This window comes from Garra rufa, chromosome 2 (genome assembly GCF_049309525.1).
Source record: "Garra rufa chromosome 2, GarRuf1.0, whole genome shotgun sequence".
NCBI lineage: Eukaryota > Metazoa > Chordata > Actinopteri > Cypriniformes > Cyprinidae > Garra > Garra rufa.
The window spans coordinates 18806617-18827975 of NC_133362.1; the positions used below are offsets into that span (position 1 = coordinate 18806617).

Consider the following 21359-nt stretch of genomic DNA (forward strand, 5'->3'; position numbering starts at 1 on the left):
ACATCAATAGAAAGCTTATTTATTGAGCTTTCATATGTTGCATACATCTCAGTTTTGTAAAATTTTATCTTATGACTGGTTTTGTGGTCCAGGGTCACATATTAGAATGATTTTTGAAGGATCATGTGACACTGCATACTGCAGTAATGGCTGCTGAAAAATTACATTCTAAAAGATAAAATGTAAAACAGTTATTTTAAATTGTAATAATATAACAATAATATTTTACAGTGTTTTAATCAAATAAACACAGCCTTGCTGAGCATAAAAAAAAATCTTACTAACCCCAAACCTTTGAATAGTAAAACTACACTACCACTCAGAAGTTTTTTAACAGTAAGATTTTTTTATGTTTTTTTTTAAAGAAGTCTCTTCTGCTCACTAATCCTGCATTTATTTGATCCAAAGTACAGCAAAAACAGTAAAAAATTTGAAGCTGATTTTTTAGCATCATTACTCCGGTCACATGATTCTCCAGCAATCATTTTAATATTCTGATTTTCTGCTCAAAAAACATTTATTATTTATAATTAACAGCTGAGTATATATTTTTTAGGTTCCTTTGAATAGAAAGTTCAGATAAAAATATTTAATTTAAAAAACATACATAGACTGACTGCAAGCTTTTAAATTGTATAGTGTATAATGTTACAAAAGCTTTTTATTTCAGATAAATGCTGTTCTTCTGAACTTTCTGTTTATCAAAGAATCCTGAAAAAAAAGACTCAACTGTTTTAAATATTGATAATAATAATAAGACGAAATGTTTAAGCATGTTTGATCGGAAGAATAAATTACATTTTAAAATATATTCAAATAGAAAGCAGTTATTTTAAATGGTAAAAATATTTCACAATATTAATGCTTTTGCTGTATTTTGGATCAAATAAATGCAGGCTTGGTGAGCAGAAGAGAATTCTTTTAAAAAAGTTTTGATTGGTAGTGTGTGTATTAGGGGTGGGCGGTACACCGGTATCATAGTTAACACCGGTGTGACATTGCGCCACGACATGGATTTTCTAATACCGTCAATACCGTAATAAATCAATTATGTGCCTTGAACGGCTGCATTTACATCAATAATAGCTCATTCTAAATAATAAGCTACACCCAAGTTTAATTTGCCTGCGACCGTTTGTCAATTACGTGCGCACATACAGTCGGTGCGTTCACACCATGCGCATGGCGTCACTCACTCTAGTTTATCCGCGGGAGGTTTTCCCATCACTCGCGCGAATAAGCGGAGATAAATACCATCGCCGCTTTGTTCCTGTTGTGTAAGTTCAAAATGCACCGGAAAGCCAAACGCCGACCTGTCTAGGTTCACAGCACAGTAATGTATCACAGACATATCTCACGATTCCTTCTATCAACAAAGTGTGTAGAGAGAGTAAATAAGAGATTGATCGCAGTACAGAGAGCGTCGTTGTTTATAATAGAGTTTTGTGATATCGCAAACTAAGATGAGGGACAGCTTTTAATATTTTTATGGGAGTTTGTAAATGAGATATTAATTTACTACAGCCGTTAAATAAACAAGAAGTTATTATTAAGTGACTTACATTACTGAGAATAACACTATAACGTTACCCGATTTTGCTCAGTTTCATTTTCAAAATTTATTCTGGAATAAGTCACACTGCTGTGTTTAAATGAAGAAGCGCAGTTCTCCAATCAAACACAGCGGTGCTTCGTTTATAAGTGAACGTGCGTTTTTAAACTAATCTAGTCAAATGATTCAATTTCGCATTCATAAAGAGAGTCACTTGAATGAACTATGTGTTCAAACGAATCAAATGAACAATACGATTCAGTAATTAATTTCAGTGTCTTGCCGCCACCTGCTGGCAGATCCTTTCAGTTATTGAAATCTTAAATACTTGTGTATTCCAAATTTTATAAAAAAAAAAAAAAAAAAAAAACTAATCTCAACATGAATTTATAGATTTGATTGCACTCATGGCACCTCTGAGCCTCATTTTTATGGACAACACTATACAAATAAAGACAGAAATCTTGCTGATCATTATTACTTGCTGAACTATTGGCACTACCTCATAGGGGTTTCAGTTCAATGAAGCAAATTGACTGGAGAAGCCACATCTCAGTGGATTCACTCCACCAACTCCTTATTTGTCAGCATTAAAGGGCCTGAGTTGGACCGTTTCAATGACCAAAAGGTAGTTGAAAGATGGCACTCTAAAACAGAAAGGGCTCTGAGAGTATCGCTCTAGAACAGAGACAATATTTGTGATCTGATCAAGACCAGGAACATAATACCGTGATATTATACCGTCACCGTTCAAAAGATGAAAAATACCGTGATATTAATTTTAGGTCATATCGCCCACCCCTAGTGTGTATTAACTGTATTAACGTATATGTGTGTCTGTATCTGTAGATGGCTTGTACCTCCCATCTCCACTCCCCAGTCCAGCATTTCCTCTGAAACGCCAGGGCAGTGGTAGCAGCGGTTCAGGTGTTCGGAGGAAGAGAAAAAAACATCGACATCGCTCTGAACGTCACGCTTCATCGGAACGACAGAATGGGGAGGTCAGCACCGGCACCTCAGGTCAGTTCACAAAAACATACACACCTACTAAATACTTACACTTACTTCCCACATCCTGGATAAACGCTAATAATAATTGCTCTTGCTGTCTTGCAGATGGCGGGGTGTGTGTTGGGAGTGTGTGCCGTGGGAGTGAAGTGTGTCCGTGCGGTGGACCACACAGCTGGCTGGTTCCTGCGATGCTCTCCCCACCCGAGTCTCTCCTCATCGCCTGCATACGCAGAGGCAACTACATAGAGGCCCAGCAGGTGAAATATGATGCCATTTTTTTTTTGACACTAGAGAGATGTCATTCCAGTTACTCACCCATAAGACCTTCGTTCATCTTTGGAACACTAAATAAGATGTTTTTGATGAAATCCGAGAGCTTTTTGACCCTGTCTTAACTACACTCCTGGGTCTGGTAAGATTTCAGTTATATTGCTGTCTATGGAGGGTCAGAAAGCCCTTGGATTTCTTCAAAAATATCTTAATTTGTGTTCTGAAAATAAACAAAAGGCTTACGGTTTTGGAACGACATGAGGGTGAGTAATTAATGACAGGATTTTAATTTTTGAGTGAACTATCCCTTTAATGGCACAGACAGCATAGTAGCAAATCTAACAGAATCAGAGAAACATTTTAAGCATTTTATGCAGTTATTCTGTGTGGACCTCATTTGTCATTGTTGGTTCATATCCATGCATTTGGGTTTCTTTAATGCCATGTGTCTGTCTTATGTGTGTTTATTAGGTGATTGCGATGTATGGTTTGGAGAACTCTGAGTGTGCAGGTGAACTGGTCTTTATGGACCGGTACCGAGAGGTCCTGAATGAGCTGGCTCAGGTGGAGCAGAAGATAGAGAGCCAGTCACTTTCTTCATCATCCTCGTCTTCAGAGGGTCTGGGCACAGTGGGCGTTGCTCCAGCAGGCAGAACCAGAATGGGCAGCAGCAGCAGATTAACACTTAAAAGCATTGGGAGTGCAGCAGCCGCAGGTATTGCGCACATTTAACTAAAGGTCTAAAGATGACATGCAATAGGTTTGTTTTTATATAACACTTAACACACAGCCAAGCAACTGAAAGAATAAAATGGGTAATTAGTGATATCTATAAGACCTACTTGCTGTTTTTTTTGTCCCCAGGGATGGCCTTTTATTCTATCTCTGATGTGGCTGAACGTTTACTCAGCACCTTGAGCCGGCCGATACCCTGTCTAGAGGACAATTACTGGCTCTCCCAGTGCTCTATAGACTCGCCAGACCTCGCGCGACCTCTTTTGGAAGAGTTGAGCCCTGCGGCTATGGCGGCTTTTGACCTCTCCTGCTGTCAGTGCCAACTGTGGAAAACTTCAAGGCAGTTGCTTGAGACTGCTGAAAGAAGACTTAGCAGCTTTCTGGAGGCTAGAGGTGAGTTTGCATCAAGGATATTTATTTGGGCCATATTTATTACTGAGTCCTGACCTCATTTTGCCTATTGCAGGTGTACGAGTAGATCTAAAGGTTCCTCACGCTAACAGTATTAGAGGCTTCCCTTCGGTACTGCAACAAATCAGCAAGGTCCTCAATAGAACCTGCGTCAGCAAAGGAACAAGTAAAACAAGTTTGATTATTTCCACACATTTGCATGCACACTGATATTTTAGTTTTACCTTACATAACCTCTTTATTTTAACATTTCTTCTCTAGACTGTAATGGAGAGGAGACTGCTGTCTGCAGCCCCTTTGGCTGTAGTGCCCAGGAAGTGCTGTTGTCTTGTCATACTACATTAACAGAAGAAAGTATCGCCTCCCGGCTAAACCTGAATCAGCGGCTAGAGGTCACGCTTCAAACCCTGACCTCTGCCACCAACATCTCAGGTACTAGCAAAATGAACTTTATACACAAAAAATTTAACTTTATGGCACTTTGAAAACATGACGTCAATTGAATTTCTGTTTTTTTTCCCCTAGAACTGTTAAAATTCATGCTAATTTTGTTGTAGTTAAATAGACAGTTCACCCAAAAATGAACACTTATATCGTTCCAAACCTGTAAGACCTTCATTTATCTTCGGAACACAAATTAAGATCTTTTTGACTCTGCATAGACAGCAACCATACTACCACGTTCAAGGCCCAGAAAAGTAATAAACATCGATTAAAATAGACCATGTGACATCAGTGGGTTAACTGTAATGTTATAAAGCTACGAGAATACTTTTTGTGCACAAAGAAAACAAAATTAACAACTTTATTTAACAATTTCTTCTCTTCCCTGTCAGTCTTCGACTCGAATAGAAAGTCCTTTTTTAATCTGTAGTCTGTAATCTACAGACATTTAAAGGTGCCATTATAAATTATTAGGGGCCAGATTTTAATGGAACCACATTTACAAAACAATTATGAAATGACATGTTGAAATAATGAGAGAGAAAAGGTCTTAATTATTACAAAAAAGACAAAATTGTGAAGTTGATGTCATACATTGATTAAACAACTGTCTGTGGCCTGACCCCTTTAAAATATTTGACCCTGGACCACAAAACCTTAAGTAGTATGGGTATATTTGTAGCAATATTAGCCAAAAATACATTGTATGGGACAAAATTATCGATTTTTCTTTAATGCCAAAATTTATAGTTAAGATTCATAGATAAAATTCAAGAGTAAAGATCATGTTTGATGAAGATATTTTGTAAATGTATCAGAACTTAATTTTTTATTTGTAATATGCATCGATATGACTTCATCTGGACAACTTTAAAGGCAATTTTCTTAGTATTTTGATTTTTTTTTTTTTTTTTTTTTTTTTTTTGCATTCTCGTTCCAGGTTTTCAAATGTTGTATCTTGGCCAAATATTGTCCTATCCTAACTAACCATACATCAATGGAAAGCTTATTATATTTAAGCTTATATATAATGTGTAAATCACAATTTCAAAAAACTAACCTTTATGTCTGGTTATGTGGTCCAGGGTCACATATAATTAATTACTTTTGACTTTTCTTGTTCCCCTGTAGTAGATGGACTGGCGGGGAACTCTCTCCTGACAGCGCTGACTGAACAGGCTGGTCTTAAGCAGTCTGAACTAGATTCCCACCCAGTGCGTACTGCTATGAAACAACTCCTACAGTATCTGGACCAGCTCTGCCCGTTTGAGTCTGACAGTGCCCCTGGCCGACCAGATTACATACGCAACTTCCTTGATTATGTCAATGTGTTGGCTTCAGTACTGGTGCGCAGTCTGTGGTCAGAGGGTAAGACTAAAGATTCCAGTCAGCAGAATTATTGACATGTCTACAAACTATTAGGAGCTCTGAGATATTTGTGATCTGATCTTAGATCAGTCTACGGAAGTGAAACTTGGAAATCCTCTTTTACTGTTGCTTCAGTCGCCTACACAGCTTCTCTCACTGCTGCTGTTTGACAGACAGGTGTCACCTGATAGGTAAGCAAGGATCTGTCTTTCTTGAAGGATTAGTTCACTTCCAGTACTAAAATTTACAGATAATTTACTCACCCCCTTGTCATCCAAGATTTTCATGTCTTTCTTTCTTCAGTCGTAAAGAAATTGTTTCTTGAGGAAAACAGTTCAGGAATTTGCTCCATATAGTGGACTTCTATGGTGCCTGTGAGTTTGAACTTCCAAAACGCAGTTCAAATGCAGCTTTAAAGGGCTCTAAATGATCCCAGTCAAAGAAGGATTTTGTCTAGTGAAACAATCTGTTATTTTCTAAAAAAATAAATGACAATTTATAGTTTTTAACCACAAATGCTCGTCTTGTCTAGCTCTGCGATCCACATGCGTACTCTACGCACTCCTGTTTAATACAATTAGGGTATGTCAAAAAACTCCCATCTTATTTTCACCCCCAACTTTAGAATTGTCCTACATTGCTGCAGAAGTACTGACCCAGTGTTTGCAAAGAAAGTCAAACGCCCTTTGAAAAAAAAAAAAGGTAAAACAGCAATGTAGGACGATTTTAAGAGTACGTATAGACAAGATGAGCATTTGTGGTTAAAAAGTATATAAATTGTATTTATTTATTTATTAATTTTTTTTTAAAATAACTGATCATTTTGATAGATAAGACCCTTCTTCCTCGGCAAAACTGCATTTTGGAAGTTTTAAACTTGCGGGCACCATACAAGTCCACTATATGGAGAAAATACCTAAAATGTTTTCCTCAAAAAACATAATTTCTTTACGACTGAAGACAGGCATGAACATCTTGGATAACAAGGGGGTGAGTAAATTATCTGTACATTTTTGTTCTGGAGGTGAACTAATCCTTTAAAGGCTGCATTTTCACAAATTGACAAATATTTTAAATCACTGATATATGTCTGTTTTTGTAGGGTTCTGTCTCTCCTGCAGCAGGAGCGGCTGCGTTTGAGCGTGCAACAGGTTGTAGTTCAGCGCTGCTGTGAAACTCTCCCTCTTATGGATTCTAGAGCTGTGACTTTTTCTCAGGGGCCACCAAGGATTGCAGGGCTCAATAGCGGTGTGTTCTGCCCAGCCAGCATTGCCTCAATTCTCCAGCAGTATGCTCAGGAGTGCGCCCCTTCCCTTGACCTCTCTGATCCTGCCACAACCTCTGACCCAAGTTCTGAGTCTGAGGTCTCGATGGAGGACATGTCTGCTACATCCACCAATCTCTCCACTTCTCCGCCATCACCATCTTCGTGCCCTCCTTCTTCTTTTCTCCTCACTCCATCTGCGCTGTCTTTCCTGAAGTCACGTTCCCCTCTTGTTGCTGCCTTGGCTTGTCTCAGTGTCAGTCGGGGTGGTGTGACCCGGGCAACCTCCTCTGGCTGGTCAGGCTATTTTCGTGGATCTGGGCGTAAAGAGGTGGTTTTGGATGGAGACCAGATCTCAAAGGAAGGAGAAGCCCTGCTTAAAAACTACCCTATCCTGAGAATGTACCTACGGACCATGGCAGAGCCGGTTCTAGGGGTGTCGTTGGAAGCAGATGAGGGTCTTGGGGCAGCTCTCTGTGGGAAGCCTGTGGTAGGAATGTTGTTTTCTGGCTTGCAGGGCAATGTGGGACAAACAATGGCTGTGGAGGCTTTCCAGCAAGCCCTAAACATGGGTGATCTGAACAGAGCCTTAGACCTCCTAGAGCTGTATGCACAACCCTGCAGTCAGGAGGGGGCACTTCGGGACAAACTACTGGCATGCACTGCACTGCAAGGTAAGAGTTATCTCGGTTGACACAGTGTTTGTTACAGGTTTCTTCTTAGATGTATCTCTTTTGCCATGGTCTATTCTAGTCTCGTCTTGTCTCTTCAAATTCGGGATTTTGTGGCTCTACAGACATCTTAGTGACCAGTAACTGTTTATTACTGTCTTGTAAAGTTCAAGAAACATTTTGCTTTTTTTTTTTTGAATCAACAGACTTATTTTAAAAAACATACATAAAATCTCACTGTTGAAAAACTTTTGACTGGTAGTGTAATTTCACATAGGCACTGGCTAGTTAAAAAACTGGGGTTATATTGATATCATGTGCATTATTTACAACATCTTTTGTATTTCCTTTTAATTTTATTTTGTAGCTAATAATTGTTCAGATAGAAAATTCCTTTTAATAAGTTGATTTAGTTTATTCAGTTGAAATATTTGACAACATGTGTATTAAAATTGTCGAAGGTCAAGACATTCCTTAACAAGACAATAAATAAGAGATTTAACAGATATCTTTGTCCATGTCTCTCTGTAAAGAATGCAGCAGTGTGGAGCAGTTGTTTCGTGTAAGGGACTGGGAGCTGCGTGGACGTGTGGTTCTGCAAGGTTTAGACCGCTGGCCTTTACAACAGTGTTTAGAGCTGCTGCAATTCTGTCTCAGTGACCAGAACACCAAGGATCCACTTCGAGAGCAGCTTCAGCAGAGGAAACACGAGCTGGACATGTACCAGCGGGTCAGTCTGACACAGCAATGCTCTACTTATTTAACTCTTGTGGCAATGCTTGCATTTTAACCAGGTATTACTGTGTTCCTATAATTTAAATGATATCTTTATAATGTGCATAAACATGCCAGTTAAGTATTACCAGTAAAAAAAAACCTATAGTACCATGTAATCTTCTGTCTGCTTTTATAAGCTCCAGACAGAGGCTGAAATTACTGTTTTGTTTTTGAATTTCAGTCATGGCAGTTTGTGCAATATAAACTGTCCAGATTGTACAATTTGGCTATTGATATAATTTTGTAATTTAGATGCTGAGTTTGCAGCCACCGTTGCCATGGGAGACGTGGCAGGAGTTGAGGGAGGAGTCTACAAAGAATCCTGAATCTGTGTTCAGTCTAATGCTGGAGGCCAGGGTGAGTCTGAGTTCTGTGTAAACCGACTGTAAACTGTAGTTGAAACATGGGAATCTCCTATGTTATGTTTGAATAAACTGAATGGAGGTATCAGTGCTGTATTACTGTGACTAAAATGTCCAGTTGGTTCTGAATTATTCTGTGTAGCATTGACTTGACTGTGCCAGTAATATGTAAACAATTAGCCTTTTCACATTTCTGTGTTTTTGCAGCTGTTCACATCAGACCAAAATGCTTTCTAGAGCATGAACAGAGAATATTAGACATCACCAGAATGAATATGAAAAGCATTAAAGCCACTCTGTGTAAAATAGAAAGGGGATACCGGGTTTTGATAATCTGTAACGCTGTCCTGTTAGATTTGGTAACCGTGCTGTGTCTCTAGATCTGTTCACATCAGAGCAATATGCTTTCTAGCTTATAAAATACAGGAGATTAGACAACTAGAGTGAATTTGGATAACATTAAAGTTGTTCTGTGTGAAATAGAGAAGAGTAATGGATTTCTATATCCTGTTATGCTGTCTTGTAGGGTTTTGTAACCCGCTACATCTATGTCGCCCTTTACATCACACCTAAATGCTTTCTAGGATATAAAATGAAAAACATTTACATATCACCAGCATCATTTTTGAGTAGCATTAAAGTCATTCTGTGTGTTTGCTATAGCTTGGAAAATGGTTATAAAATATGACAAAAACTCAGAGGTAAACTGTCAGAACAAATTTATCTTGGTAAATGTCAGATAACTTTGATAGAAAGGAATGTAATCGATTACAATCAACCAAAAATTCAGACAACTGTAAGTATGACAATATTTACACCACTGTCAATACGTTGACCAATTACCAAGCAACGCTCACCAAGCAATTTTGTTCAGTCTGTAATGTAAAAAGGTTGCATTTGCATATAAAGAAAAAAACATTTAGGCAAAACATGGTCAGGTCAAGGTGTCTGAATAATTTTTGGTCCCAAATTTGTATCAATTTTACTGCTAGTCTACTGTATAAAGACTTTTTAAGTATATGTTACAGCTTATTTTGCTGCCATCGCTTAGATAAATGAACTACAGTGTCCTGCACCCACTATGAAAAAATATAACAAAATTATATATAATAATTTTTGGTTTGACTATATCTTCAGCTGTTCCTATCAGACCAAAATGTCTATTAAACAGAAGTTGAAACATCATCAGAATGAATTTGAAGAACATTAAAGCCATTTTTATGAAATAGAAGGATAATGGATTTCTCTGGATAACCTCTGTGGGTACCTGGTTGGATTCAGTGACCCTGCTGTATATTTGTGTGTTCATATTTGAGCAAAATGCTTTCTAAAGTAAGCATTTTCTGGAGGTTAGACATCACAAGAGGGAATTTGTGGTAACAGATTTTGGCAAGCTGTCTTGATTCATTGACCCTGCTTTGTATCTGCAGCTGATCACAGTAGACCAAAATGCTTCCTAGAGTATGAAACCTGTAAGATTAGACATTACTAGAGTAAACATTTTGCATTATAGAAAGATTTTTTTTCAATTGCAGTGTAAAATACCTATATCATGAAGGATAAATCTGTGTGTTTTCAGGAGTTTGAGTTGTGTACCCAGTGGGTGCAGCTGTATTCAGTCTCTGATCAGTCTCGAATGCAGCTGCAGACCGAACACCTGCTATACCTCCTAGAACAGAATCACACAGAAGATGCTTTCCAGGTGTGTATGTGTGTTTTTATAATTTCTGTTGGCTTCCATTGTATAGAAATATTTGAGTTTACTGTATCTGTGGCCCTGTTTACAATAGTGCATTTTCGTTTTAAAACAACATTTTAAAATGCAAATAATCCTCGACCACACTAGCGTTTTTGTGTTTCAAAGCAATCTCCGTCCACACTACACAACAGAACGTGTGTGTCACATGACCATTCATAATAAGAATAGTATTATTTGCAGAGCGAATGTGAGAAGCCACGCCATCGTTTTCAAAAATCTCCATTTTGGTACATTTACACGTTTAGTATGCAACCCCAAGGGTCGAAAATGCCAGAGTAGTGTAAATGACAGGCGTAATTGTTGCAAAAGTTATGCGTTTTAAAATGAAATGGGCTAGTGTAAACGTAGCCTTTGTTTGTAAACTAGTTTTATGCTGTCAGTGACATGAACCCATATTGGGCCTACAATATTAGGCATATGACAGGATATTCATTAGTTTTGTGATTTGCTTTGTAAATTATGTTACAAACAAACAGTAAATAGCACTCTAAGAAAAATGTCTCTCTGTATGCAGCTCTTGGAGGCTCTCTCTGATTCAGTGGGTTTGGAGGTTAGTGAGCGAGCCCTGGATCGAAGACCTGGATTGGCAGCCTGCCACTTCCTATCAGACTACCTCACTTTGCACTTCCAGAGTCAGATGACCCCAGCGCGAAGGCGCCACATCAATGCCCTTCACCTTGGCTCCAAGGTAACAATTTTTGACCTTAACCAAGTAACACACTGATTCAGCTGCAATAAAAAAATTCTTGTGACTAAATAGCGTGGTTTGTTTATCTGTCGCAGGTTCTACTCACTCTGCCGGAAGCATCTCATCAGGACTATTTTTCCCTGCTGTCTGATCCGCTTCTCATGCTGGAGCAGCTGCTGATGAATCTGAAGGTAGACTGGGCCACTGTTGCCATCAGCACTCTACGGAGCCTTCTGCCAGCTCAGGACGCCGGCATTACCAACCAACACATTGACGCCCTACTAGCAGATTACGCTCAGAAAGCTCTTGATTTTCCTTATGCACCCAGAGAGTGGTCACGTTCTGGTGAGTTAGAGCAGTGGATCAGTTTTTTAGCTGAATTGTTAGTTAAAACATTATATTGCAATTCTTCTTTTCACTAATCTATTTCTTTTCATCTCAGACTCTGTCATTAGTCTGCAGGATGCTTTTCTGCAGTGTCCAGCCCAGGAGAGTTGCCCCTCTTCTCCAAGCCACACCCCGCCTCCATCAGCAGGTACAGTATAAACCACAATTCTTTCCCTGACTACGTATTTTCTTTCTAATATATCCAGATTTTGAGACTTCCGGTTCATTATCCATAAATATAAATAACGAGAAGAATATCAACTTGCAGTAAATGGTAAAATAGTTTGCACTACAAACCAGAGTGTTTATCATTTAGATAATACATTAAAATACTATGGTAAGACCCACCAATTTGCAATATCAAGCAGCAAAACTAGCTATTTTCATCACTAGCTATAATCATGTTTGCACACACTTTCTTTAGGCAGCACACCTATGCACACACCCTCCAGTGACAGACGCCCCAGTGCAAGGAGGATCCGGCTGGCCACACCTTTCACCCCTCCGGAGAAAACCCCTGACCGCAAAGACTGGATCCCAGACCACAAACAGCACATTTGTATGGTCTGCCAGAGGGAGAGATTCACCATGGTGAGAGAGGCAGAGTGTATGAGTGAGATGGGCTGTGAATAGGCTTATGTGATTGGATGTGCTCCTGCTGTGATTTCTAATCTCTGTTAGGCCTATTTGAGTCTTAATATAAATGTTCTACTCTATCAGTTTAATAGGCGGCACCACTGCAGACGCTGTGGTAGGCTGGTGTGTCATTCTTGCTCCAGCAAGAAGATGGTTGTAGAGGGCTTTGAAGAGCCTGTCAGAGTTTGTGACCAGTGCTACAACTTCTTCCACACAGAGTAAGACACATGCGCACACACCTTTTTAAAAGCATAAGTGTTTAAAGGGATAAGAATTATGATTCTGTCATTAACTACCCTGATGTCGTTCCAAACCTTTAAGACCTTCGTTCATCTTTAGAACACAAATAAAGATATTTTTTGATGAAATCCAAGCACTTTCTGACACTGCATAGAAAGCAATGCAACTACCAGGTTTAAGGCCCAGAAAAATAGTAAGGACATTGTTAAAATAGTCCATGTAACATCAGTGGTTTAACCATAATGTTATGAAGCTTCAATAATACTTTTTGTGGGCAAAGAAAACAAAAATAACTTTCTTCACCTCTGTGTCAGTCAATGTGCGTTCATGAGAATACCACAACGCATGCATGACTTTTAGACAGTTTCAAAAACGTTAAAAATCTTACTGGTCCCCAGCATTTGAACAGTAGAGTATTTTTTCAGTTAAGAAAACAGAACCATTAAGAGGAAGCTGAACAAGGTTCTGTATTTTATAAAATTGATTCCTAGTTGTAGAACAGTTGAAAATGTGATGCCTCTTACCCTAATCTATGTTTTTATGTACCTTAATCTCTTATGTTGTGTTTTTTTGCAGCTCAGATGAGGAGCTTGAACAGGGGGAAGGTAAACTTGTCTCTGTTTGGTTTATGACACACACATAAGCTATTTTTCGTTCTTATCTCATGAGGTTTACACATTCCTTTGTTTTGGTTGTATGGCAAAATGCTGAGGATGATTACAAGATTATAAACTCAAATTTTCTCGGTAGCTGGGAGCCCTGCGTCTGTTGATGGAGTCCTGAATGGGGTTCTCAGTCTGCCTGAGGTTCCACGAAAGCAGTACCACCTGAGTCCAAACCCAGCAGAGAACCAGCAGCTGAAGAGCGAGTTCTACTATGAGCAGGTGTGATTCTCTACTCATTCTCTTGTTTTGACAGGGATTTGGGTTTTAAATGAGATCTCGGTTATATTGTCTCATTAATATTTTGTGTCTCTCTATGTTAAAGGCACCCAGCGCATCACTATGTGTCGCTATATTGACACTACACAGTGATCACGCAGCCTGCGGGCAACAGCTGATTGGCCACTGCCGCTCACTCTCCCGCAAACTGACCAATCCTGAGGTGGATGCACGTCTGCTGACAGATGTGATGCGTCAACTGCTGTTCAGTGCCAAACTAATGTTCGTAAATGCAGGATGCAGTCATGAACCGGCACTCTGCGACAGGTGAGAGAAACACTTTACTTGTGTAATGTGAATCTAATATCTTTTTATATTTTGAATAGAGTGAGACCACAATTAAATTGATTCTCATATGCTTAAAAATCTCTTATGTTCACCTGCGCTGCTTTTATTTGGTCAAAAATACAGTAATATTGTGAAATATTTTTACAATTTAAAATAACTGTTTGCTGTTTTAATATATTTTAAAATGTCAATTATTCCTGCGATGTTAAGCTGAATTTTTTAGCAGCCATTACTCCAGTCTTTCTGGTGCCAATATCTTTTTATAGATAATAGATACTTTTTTTAGGCTACTTTAATGGATAGAAAATTTAAATGAACAACACATATGTGACCCTGGACCACAAAACCAGTCTTAAGTCACTGGGGTATATTTGTAGCAATAGTCAAAAATACATTGCATGGGTCAAAATTTTTGATTTTTCTTTTATGCCAAAAATCATTAAGAAATTAAGTAAAGTTCATGTTCCATGAAGATTTTTTGTAAAATTCTTACTGTAAACATATCAAAACGTAATTTTTGATTTGTAATATGCATTAAGAACCTAATTTGGACAACTTTAAAGGTGATTTTCTCAGTCTTTTTTATATTTTTGCATCCTCAGATTTCTGATTTCAAATAGATGTATCTCAGTCAAATATTGTCCTATCCTAATAAACCATACATCAATAGAAAGCTTATTTATTGAGCTTTCATGTGATGTATAAATCTAAGTTTTGTCAAATTTAACCTTATGACTGGTTTTGTGGATATGTGACCCTGGCCTACAAAAGTAAGTCATAAGTAGCATGGGTATATTTGTAGCAATAGCCAACAATACATTGTATGGGTCAAAATGATCGATTTTTCTTTTATGCCAAAAATCATCAAGATATTAAGTAAAGATCATGTTACATGAAGATATTTTATAAATTTCCTACCATAAATATGTCAAAACTTAATTTTTAATAAGTTTGCATTGCTAAGAACTTTAAAGGCGATTTTCTCAATATTTAGATTTTTTTGCACCCTCAGATAGTTGTATCCCAGCCAAACATTTTCCTATCCTAACAAACAATACATCAATGGAAAGCTTATTTATTCACCTGTCAGATAATGATCATTTATAAAAATCGACCCTGGTTTTGTGGTCCAGGGTCACATATTTTAAATGTCACTTTTGATTAGTTTAATGCATCCTTACTGAATAAAACAATTTATTTAAAATGAATTATACAGACCCCAAACTTTTGATAAATAGTGGACCTTGTCTTAAATTCATTCTTCTCTCTTCATCTCCACAGCTACATCAGCAAAGTGGATGTGTTGAAGATCCTAGTCAGTGCAAACTACAAATACATTCCATCTCTGGACGATATTCAGGAAATGGCTGCAGTGACGCGTCTGCGCAATCAGCTACTAGAGGCCGAACACTACCAGCTGGCTGTGGAGGTGGAGTATTTGCTCAAGATTTAAAGCATTAGTTTTATCAAAAATAACACAGTCAAAAATTATATCTCCACCATTTTTTCGTGCTGTTTTTGAACACAAAAGAGATGTAAGGCAGAATGTTAATGCTGGTCCTTTCCATACAATAAAAGTGAATGTGGTTTTTAAATCTAGTTTCTAGCTGTTTTTTGCAGTCAGTTTTTATTTATAATGCTCAGGTGTCGACTAAGAGTGGACTAGACCCGAATGGGGTTTGGCAGGCCTGGGGTATGGCGTCTTTGAAGGCTGGAAATCTAAGCGGGGCCAGGGAGAAGTTTACCCGCTGTCTGAAAGCACCAGTAGATCGGAACCAGCTAAACCATGGAGGGAGACTTCTGCAGGAGATCGTTCAGCACCTGGAGTCCACAGTCAAACCCACTCTGAGCATGGTAATAGAGACAGAGACTTGATTTAATGGGATCCTTGACTTTCCTTAGAGGGTGTTTCTAAACTCATTGTCTTTTTTTTTTTTTTATGTAGACGGTGGATGAGGACATCCTGGCCTCTTTGCGTGAGCTGGAGGAGGCTCTTTCTGATTCTGCTCCTCTAGATGGAGCAGAGAGCAGAGTTCAGCGGTGCAGCTATTATCAGGAGTGTCTGTTTTACTTGCTCACTTACGGCACACACCTAAGCCTCATCAGCTTTTACCTGCGTCACGACTGCCTGAGAGATGCACTCACCCACTTACAGAACAAGGTTCTGAAAATCCACAGAGCACTTTATACCTCACAGATTGATTATCAGAACCACACTACCATTTGAAAGATAGAAATTATTACTTAAAAGAGAGCTCAACTTCCAGAACAATTAATTTACTCACCCCCTCGTCATCCAAGACTTTCTGTCTTAAGTTGTAAATAATTTATGGTTTTTGAGGAAAGCATTTCAGGATTTCTCTATATAATGGACTTCAATTGTGCCCCCTATTTTGAACTTCCAAAATGGTGTTAAAATGCAGTTTCAAAGGGCTCTAAACGATCCCAGCTGAGGAAGAAGGTTCTTATCTAGTGAAACGATCTGTCTTTTTTTTTATATATATACTTTTTAAGCACAAAAGCTTGTGTAGAACTAACTCTGGGATGCACGTCCACAACGCTACGTAGTACAGAATCAAGCTTTTGTGCTTTATAAGAGTTTTAAATGTATTTTTTGAAAAAAAAAAAAAAAATGGGCGATCATTTCACTAGATAAGACCCTTCTTCCTCAGCTGGAATCGTTTAGAGCCCTTTGAAGCTGCATTTAAACTGCATTTTGGAAGAGAAAAATCTTAAAATGTTTTCCTCAAAAAACATAATTTCTTCCTGGATGACAAGGGGTGAGTAGATTATTTGTAAATTGTTGTTCTGGAGATGGAGTTCTTCTTTAATTGAGCAAGGATGCATTAATCTGTTCAAAAGTAATAGTAAAGACAGTTTATAAATGCCTATTTCAAATAAATGCAGTTTTTTTTTTAACATTCTATTCATCAATAAATACTGAAAAAATTAATCATGGTTTCCACAAAAATGTTAGGGAGGACAATGTTTTCAACATTGATAATAATTCAGCATATTAGAATGAATTCTAAAGTATCTTTGACACGGAAACTGAATTATGGCTACTGAAAATTCCACTTTGCCATCACTGGAATAATTTGCATTTATAAAATATATTAAAATAGAAAAGTTCTTCGAAATTGTAATAATTTTCAAAATATTGTTGATTTTACTGTATTTTTGATCAAATAAATGCAGCCTTGGTGAGCATAAGAGACTTCTTTCAAAAACATTTAAACTTTTTTCTAACTCTAAGCCTTGTGAACATCATGTATATGTAATATGATTTTATTTAGAGATATGTTTAATGGCATATTACATATTTCTTAAGTTTCTCTCCCTCTTTCTGTCTTTGTATGTCTGTTTCTAGGAGTGTTCAGAGGATGTGTTTCTGGAGGGCATTTTTCAGCCCTGTCTTGAACGTGGGCGGTTGGGGGCTTTGCAGGGCCTTTTAGAAACCCTGGACCCCACTCTAGAAACCTGGGGCCGTTATCTTCTTTCAGCCTGTCAGTTTCTGCAGCGCAGGGGACACTACCACTCTCTGTACCAACTTCAACAGTTTATGATGGTACTTAAACAAACACACACACACACACACACACACACACACACACACACACACACACTTTCTCTCTTGCTCTATATTGCCACTATAATTTTCTCCCCTTTCTTCGCAGGATCACATTCGTGCAGCTATGACTTGTATCCGCTTCTTTTCTCACGGTGCTCAGTCATATCTGCAGCTGGGAGAACAGCAGCGCTGGCTGATCCGAGCCAAAGAGCACCTGAGAACTTACCTGCAGGAACAACAGAGCCGCAGGAAATCACACAGCTCCTCTTTTAGGAAGAAAATGAGCTCCACTGATGTCTCCAGGTATTAATAGGTTTCAGTCAGTACTGATTAAAGTTTCCATTAAGTTCCTCAGCATTTTGGCCTCAGGCTATTTTGGTGTGGTAATGGAACATAAATGTTGCAGGCACATACACACAATTGAGCTGCAGTTGGAGGTGACACGCTTTTTACACCGCTGTGAAAGCTCACCATCCAAGACAGGTGTAGGCCCCGCCCTCTCAGGGAACAGTGCTCCACCCACTCTGTTTGGAAACAGCCCCATGAAGGTGGATGTGGCCTGCAAGGTGAGCTAGGAAAACATGATCTTCTGTATAGACATCATCTAGCCCTTTTGCTGCTTCCTCTTCTATATCTGTTTCTAAAGGTGCAGTTACAAAAGCGAAACTTCTCTAATATTTAGAGGACAAAAAAGGTCCATTGTCAATAGTTTAGTAATGTATGAAGCACAGCTCACATCACAGCTCACAAGTCGTTCTGCTCATCAACATGCCAAATGTGTGTCCAAATAGAACTGTGTGGGAAAATCTTTCACATGAACAATTGCATGGATTTTTAGTAAAATGACTATTTCCCCTTATGAAAATTTGCAGAGCAACAGTAAATGTAATAGTACATTTTGTAGGTTGCATTGAAGACAGTTCTTGAAGTCATTTATAGCTTAGAGTTTATGAAGGTAATGGGATAGTTTTAATAAACTACCAAAATGGATCAATAAATCAATACATTTTTGCTCTTTTCTGGTCTGTGTTATATGTGTATATTATGGTGTTAAGATTTTAAATGTAAGTATTTCCCTGAATGTTTTTTTCTAACTTCAGTTTGAGCTGATTGCACGACCTGATTGTTTTGAATTACTTGAGACTAGGAGTGTATGAGCAATGCATATTGTGGGAAAAGAGAAAGTGGTTAACAGCATTAACCTTACAGAAATAGTATCATTTAAATGTATATAACAGTGCTTCCATTTCATAACATTCAATCGGCACATTATGATTAAAGTTCTGATCTCTAAGGCTGGATTTACACTGCATGGTCTAATGCAGATTTTATTTTTTTCAGTATACTAATATATTAAGTAATTATGGTAAAGTACATTTGAAAGTGGCCCGGATCAGATGCCCAAAATTGTTTGCTTGAATGCAACACAATCTGGTCTGTGCCAGATATCTACACTACCTTTTAAAGGTTTTGGGGTTGATTTTAAGGGGATTTCTTTGAAAGCAGTCTCTTATCCTCGCTAAGACTGTGTTTATTGGATTGAAAATACAGGAAAAATTTAATATTGTGCAATATTGTTACAATAAAAACTGTTTTCCATTTGAATATATTTTAAAATGGAATTTATTCAAACCTGAATTTTCAGCAGCCATTATTCTAGTCTTGGGTGACACATGATCCTTCAGAAATCACTATTATAATATAAGTGTCTTTACTGTCACTTCAGATCATTTTAATGCATGAATGTTATTTAAATAAGAATTTTACTCAGCCCAAACTTTTAAATGGTAGTGTATATAAAAAAAGTCAAAACAGTTTGAGAGTGCAGTGTGGCATAAATCTAACAGAGACTAAAGATGAAATCTGAATTTAACAAATATAAGCAAATCTCACAAACACTGTAACCTCTGGCTGCACTTTGCACAGGTGATGCTGGGAGGCAAGAACATTGAGGAAGGTTTCGGCATCGCATATCGAGTAATACAGGTAAGCAGTTACGACACAGCCATTACAAAGTCTTTGTTACACATTTGACTCCAATTCTCATTTCCTTTTATGTGACATAGGACTTTCAGTTGGAAGCACTGGCGGTGTACATACGGGTCGGACAACGCCTCGTCCGGCAGCGTCAGTATGCATCTGTGCGGCAGCTGCTGAAGTGTGTAGGGGAGTCTGGGACAGCCTCTAAACATGATTGTGATGCTATTGTGCTCAGCTGTGTCTCAGTGGCTGATAAGAGTCCAGGCGACGTGAGTTCCCAACCTAAAGATCTCTTTCTGGATTTGTGTTGCTGCATTTGTATAATATAGAATTTTATATAAATATATGTTTAGATATACAAGTTTATACAACAGTTCTTTCTGGTGCTCAAATCTGATTTGGCTGACAGGAGTACTTTATTCTAGTGATATCGGAAATAACCGTTTCACTGTTTGTGGTACCGTTCCATTTGTGATATTTCTCATAGCAACTGTCACGGTGGACAACCAAATCTACTATCATTTTATAAATGATAGTGTTTTTGTGTCACAGAATGTAGTTTTAAGAGTTTTTTAGGCAAGAATGTACTTGTTTAAACAAAGATAACGAAAATTTGCTTTGTTTTCGGAGATGTGAGCTTTAGGGAGTCAGTGGCCATTCAGCACGCATGAACCCTCCCAGAGCAGCCTTACCTTGACCAAATCTTTTATAATTTGCTGCTTGCTCTGATGTCTCTATAGAGGTTAAACATGAGATATAATTTATTTTGGGTAAATCTACCAAGCAGTTTTTGGTCTCAATCTATTATTTGTTCTAGAGCAAATGGTCTATGATTTGATGTTTTCTACTGTTTAAGGAAAAATAAAAGCAGAAAAAAAAGATTTGCAAACCTGCTCCGAATTTACGATCTTGATCAAATGATTCGTGATCCACGCTCTGAAGTCCCGATCTGAATCATGATTCTCGAAACTATCATTTCAGACCAGGATTTGAAGCGTGGATCGCAAATCATTTTGCGAAATGATTCAAGAACCCGCTCTGAAGTCAATCTCGAAAATGAAAGGCTCTTTTAATTTGATCTTGTTTTATGGTAGTGAATCGCTTGAAATGAAAAGAAGTCACAAGTTTGAATCAATCAAAGCAGTTCCAGCTTAAATGACTCTTTCAATTGATTTGATTAAACTATTCCTCTTCCCTCTACTACTACTTGTTTAGCTTGATAGTTTCAGGACATTAACTGAAATTGTACAAACCCTGACAATAATAGTATTTAGTAATGAGAAATGATTTGTGTTGATGATGGTGATTTTAGTTACATTATTGCGCCATTAAATGGCAACAAGAGAACTTTTATGAATCAGCAGTAAAAACTTTTATATTGAAAGAGCCAAAACAGGGTTGTAAACAAGGAAGCGATATAGCACTGCTACTCATGTGACTTTGCTCATAAATAATTTATATATTATAGATGAAGAAACAATAAATGTGTATATGCCTAAAATAATTTGTTTTACTTTGATTTAGGCTAAAGAACTAGAGGCCCTGATTCTGGAGTCTAAGAGTCCTGAAAACAAGGTACGAATTATCTCTTTTTCAGTCTGTTTTTTTTTTCTTGCACACACATTCTCTCATTCACACTCTTTTTTTTCTCTCTCTCTCTCTCTCTCTCTCTCTGTAGATAAAGGCATATCTTCAGTGCAGTAAGCTGCGGGCAGCGTATCTCCTGGCGGTGAAGCTTGAGCTTGCAAAGGCAGCTCCATTTGTACAGGATGTGATGCGGTCTGCCGAGAGCTCAGGTGACTCAGTCATGCACGACATCTGCCGCCAGTGGCTCTCGGAGCATCAAGAACGATCATCACGGCAACGACAGAGCAATAACTGACAACCACTACCACTCTAATTCCTATTGGTCACTGAGGTATCCTGCTGTGCTCTGATTAGCTGGAGTGAAATAATGTGCCAGGAAATGAATCACCGTTGTGCCACTTTTGAAACATCATGTCA

The 21359-nt window shown here is 38.2% G+C and overlaps 1 protein-coding gene across 1 annotated transcript in view; it reads left to right on the forward strand.

Moving 5' to 3' along the window:
- LOC141325884 (zinc finger FYVE domain-containing protein 26-like) overlaps positions 1–21245 on the forward strand; it is a 30146-nt gene extending 8901 nt beyond the window's left edge. Inside the window, exons 11-40 of the mRNA XM_073834611.1 lie at positions 2402–2572; positions 2669–2820; positions 3305–3548; positions 3698–3961; positions 4035–4145; positions 4241–4411; positions 5555–5791; positions 5877–5982; positions 6894–7729; positions 8260–8456; positions 8756–8860; positions 10445–10567; positions 11139–11312; positions 11408–11657; positions 11755–11847; positions 12124–12290; positions 12420–12553; positions 13152–13180; positions 13326–13459; positions 13563–13783; positions 15086–15233; positions 15449–15658; positions 15750–15965; positions 17175–17372; positions 17482–17678; positions 17782–17941; positions 19302–19361; positions 19442–19624; positions 20880–20930; positions 21034–21245. Of these exons, the coding sequence (XP_073690712.1) occupies positions 2402–2572; positions 2669–2820; positions 3305–3548; positions 3698–3961; positions 4035–4145; positions 4241–4411; positions 5555–5791; positions 5877–5982; positions 6894–7729; positions 8260–8456; positions 8756–8860; positions 10445–10567; positions 11139–11312; positions 11408–11657; positions 11755–11847; positions 12124–12290; positions 12420–12553; positions 13152–13180; positions 13326–13459; positions 13563–13783; positions 15086–15233; positions 15449–15658; positions 15750–15965; positions 17175–17372; positions 17482–17678; positions 17782–17941; positions 19302–19361; positions 19442–19624; positions 20880–20930; positions 21034–21237 (5546 nt within the window). The 3' untranslated portion in view covers positions 21238–21245. The remainder of the gene's footprint in view (positions 1–2401; positions 2573–2668; positions 2821–3304; positions 3549–3697; positions 3962–4034; positions 4146–4240; positions 4412–5554; positions 5792–5876; positions 5983–6893; positions 7730–8259; positions 8457–8755; positions 8861–10444; positions 10568–11138; positions 11313–11407; positions 11658–11754; positions 11848–12123; positions 12291–12419; positions 12554–13151; positions 13181–13325; positions 13460–13562; positions 13784–15085; positions 15234–15448; positions 15659–15749; positions 15966–17174; positions 17373–17481; positions 17679–17781; positions 17942–19301; positions 19362–19441; positions 19625–20879; positions 20931–21033) is intronic.
- The last annotated feature ends 114 nt before the right edge of the window (positions 21246–21359 follow it).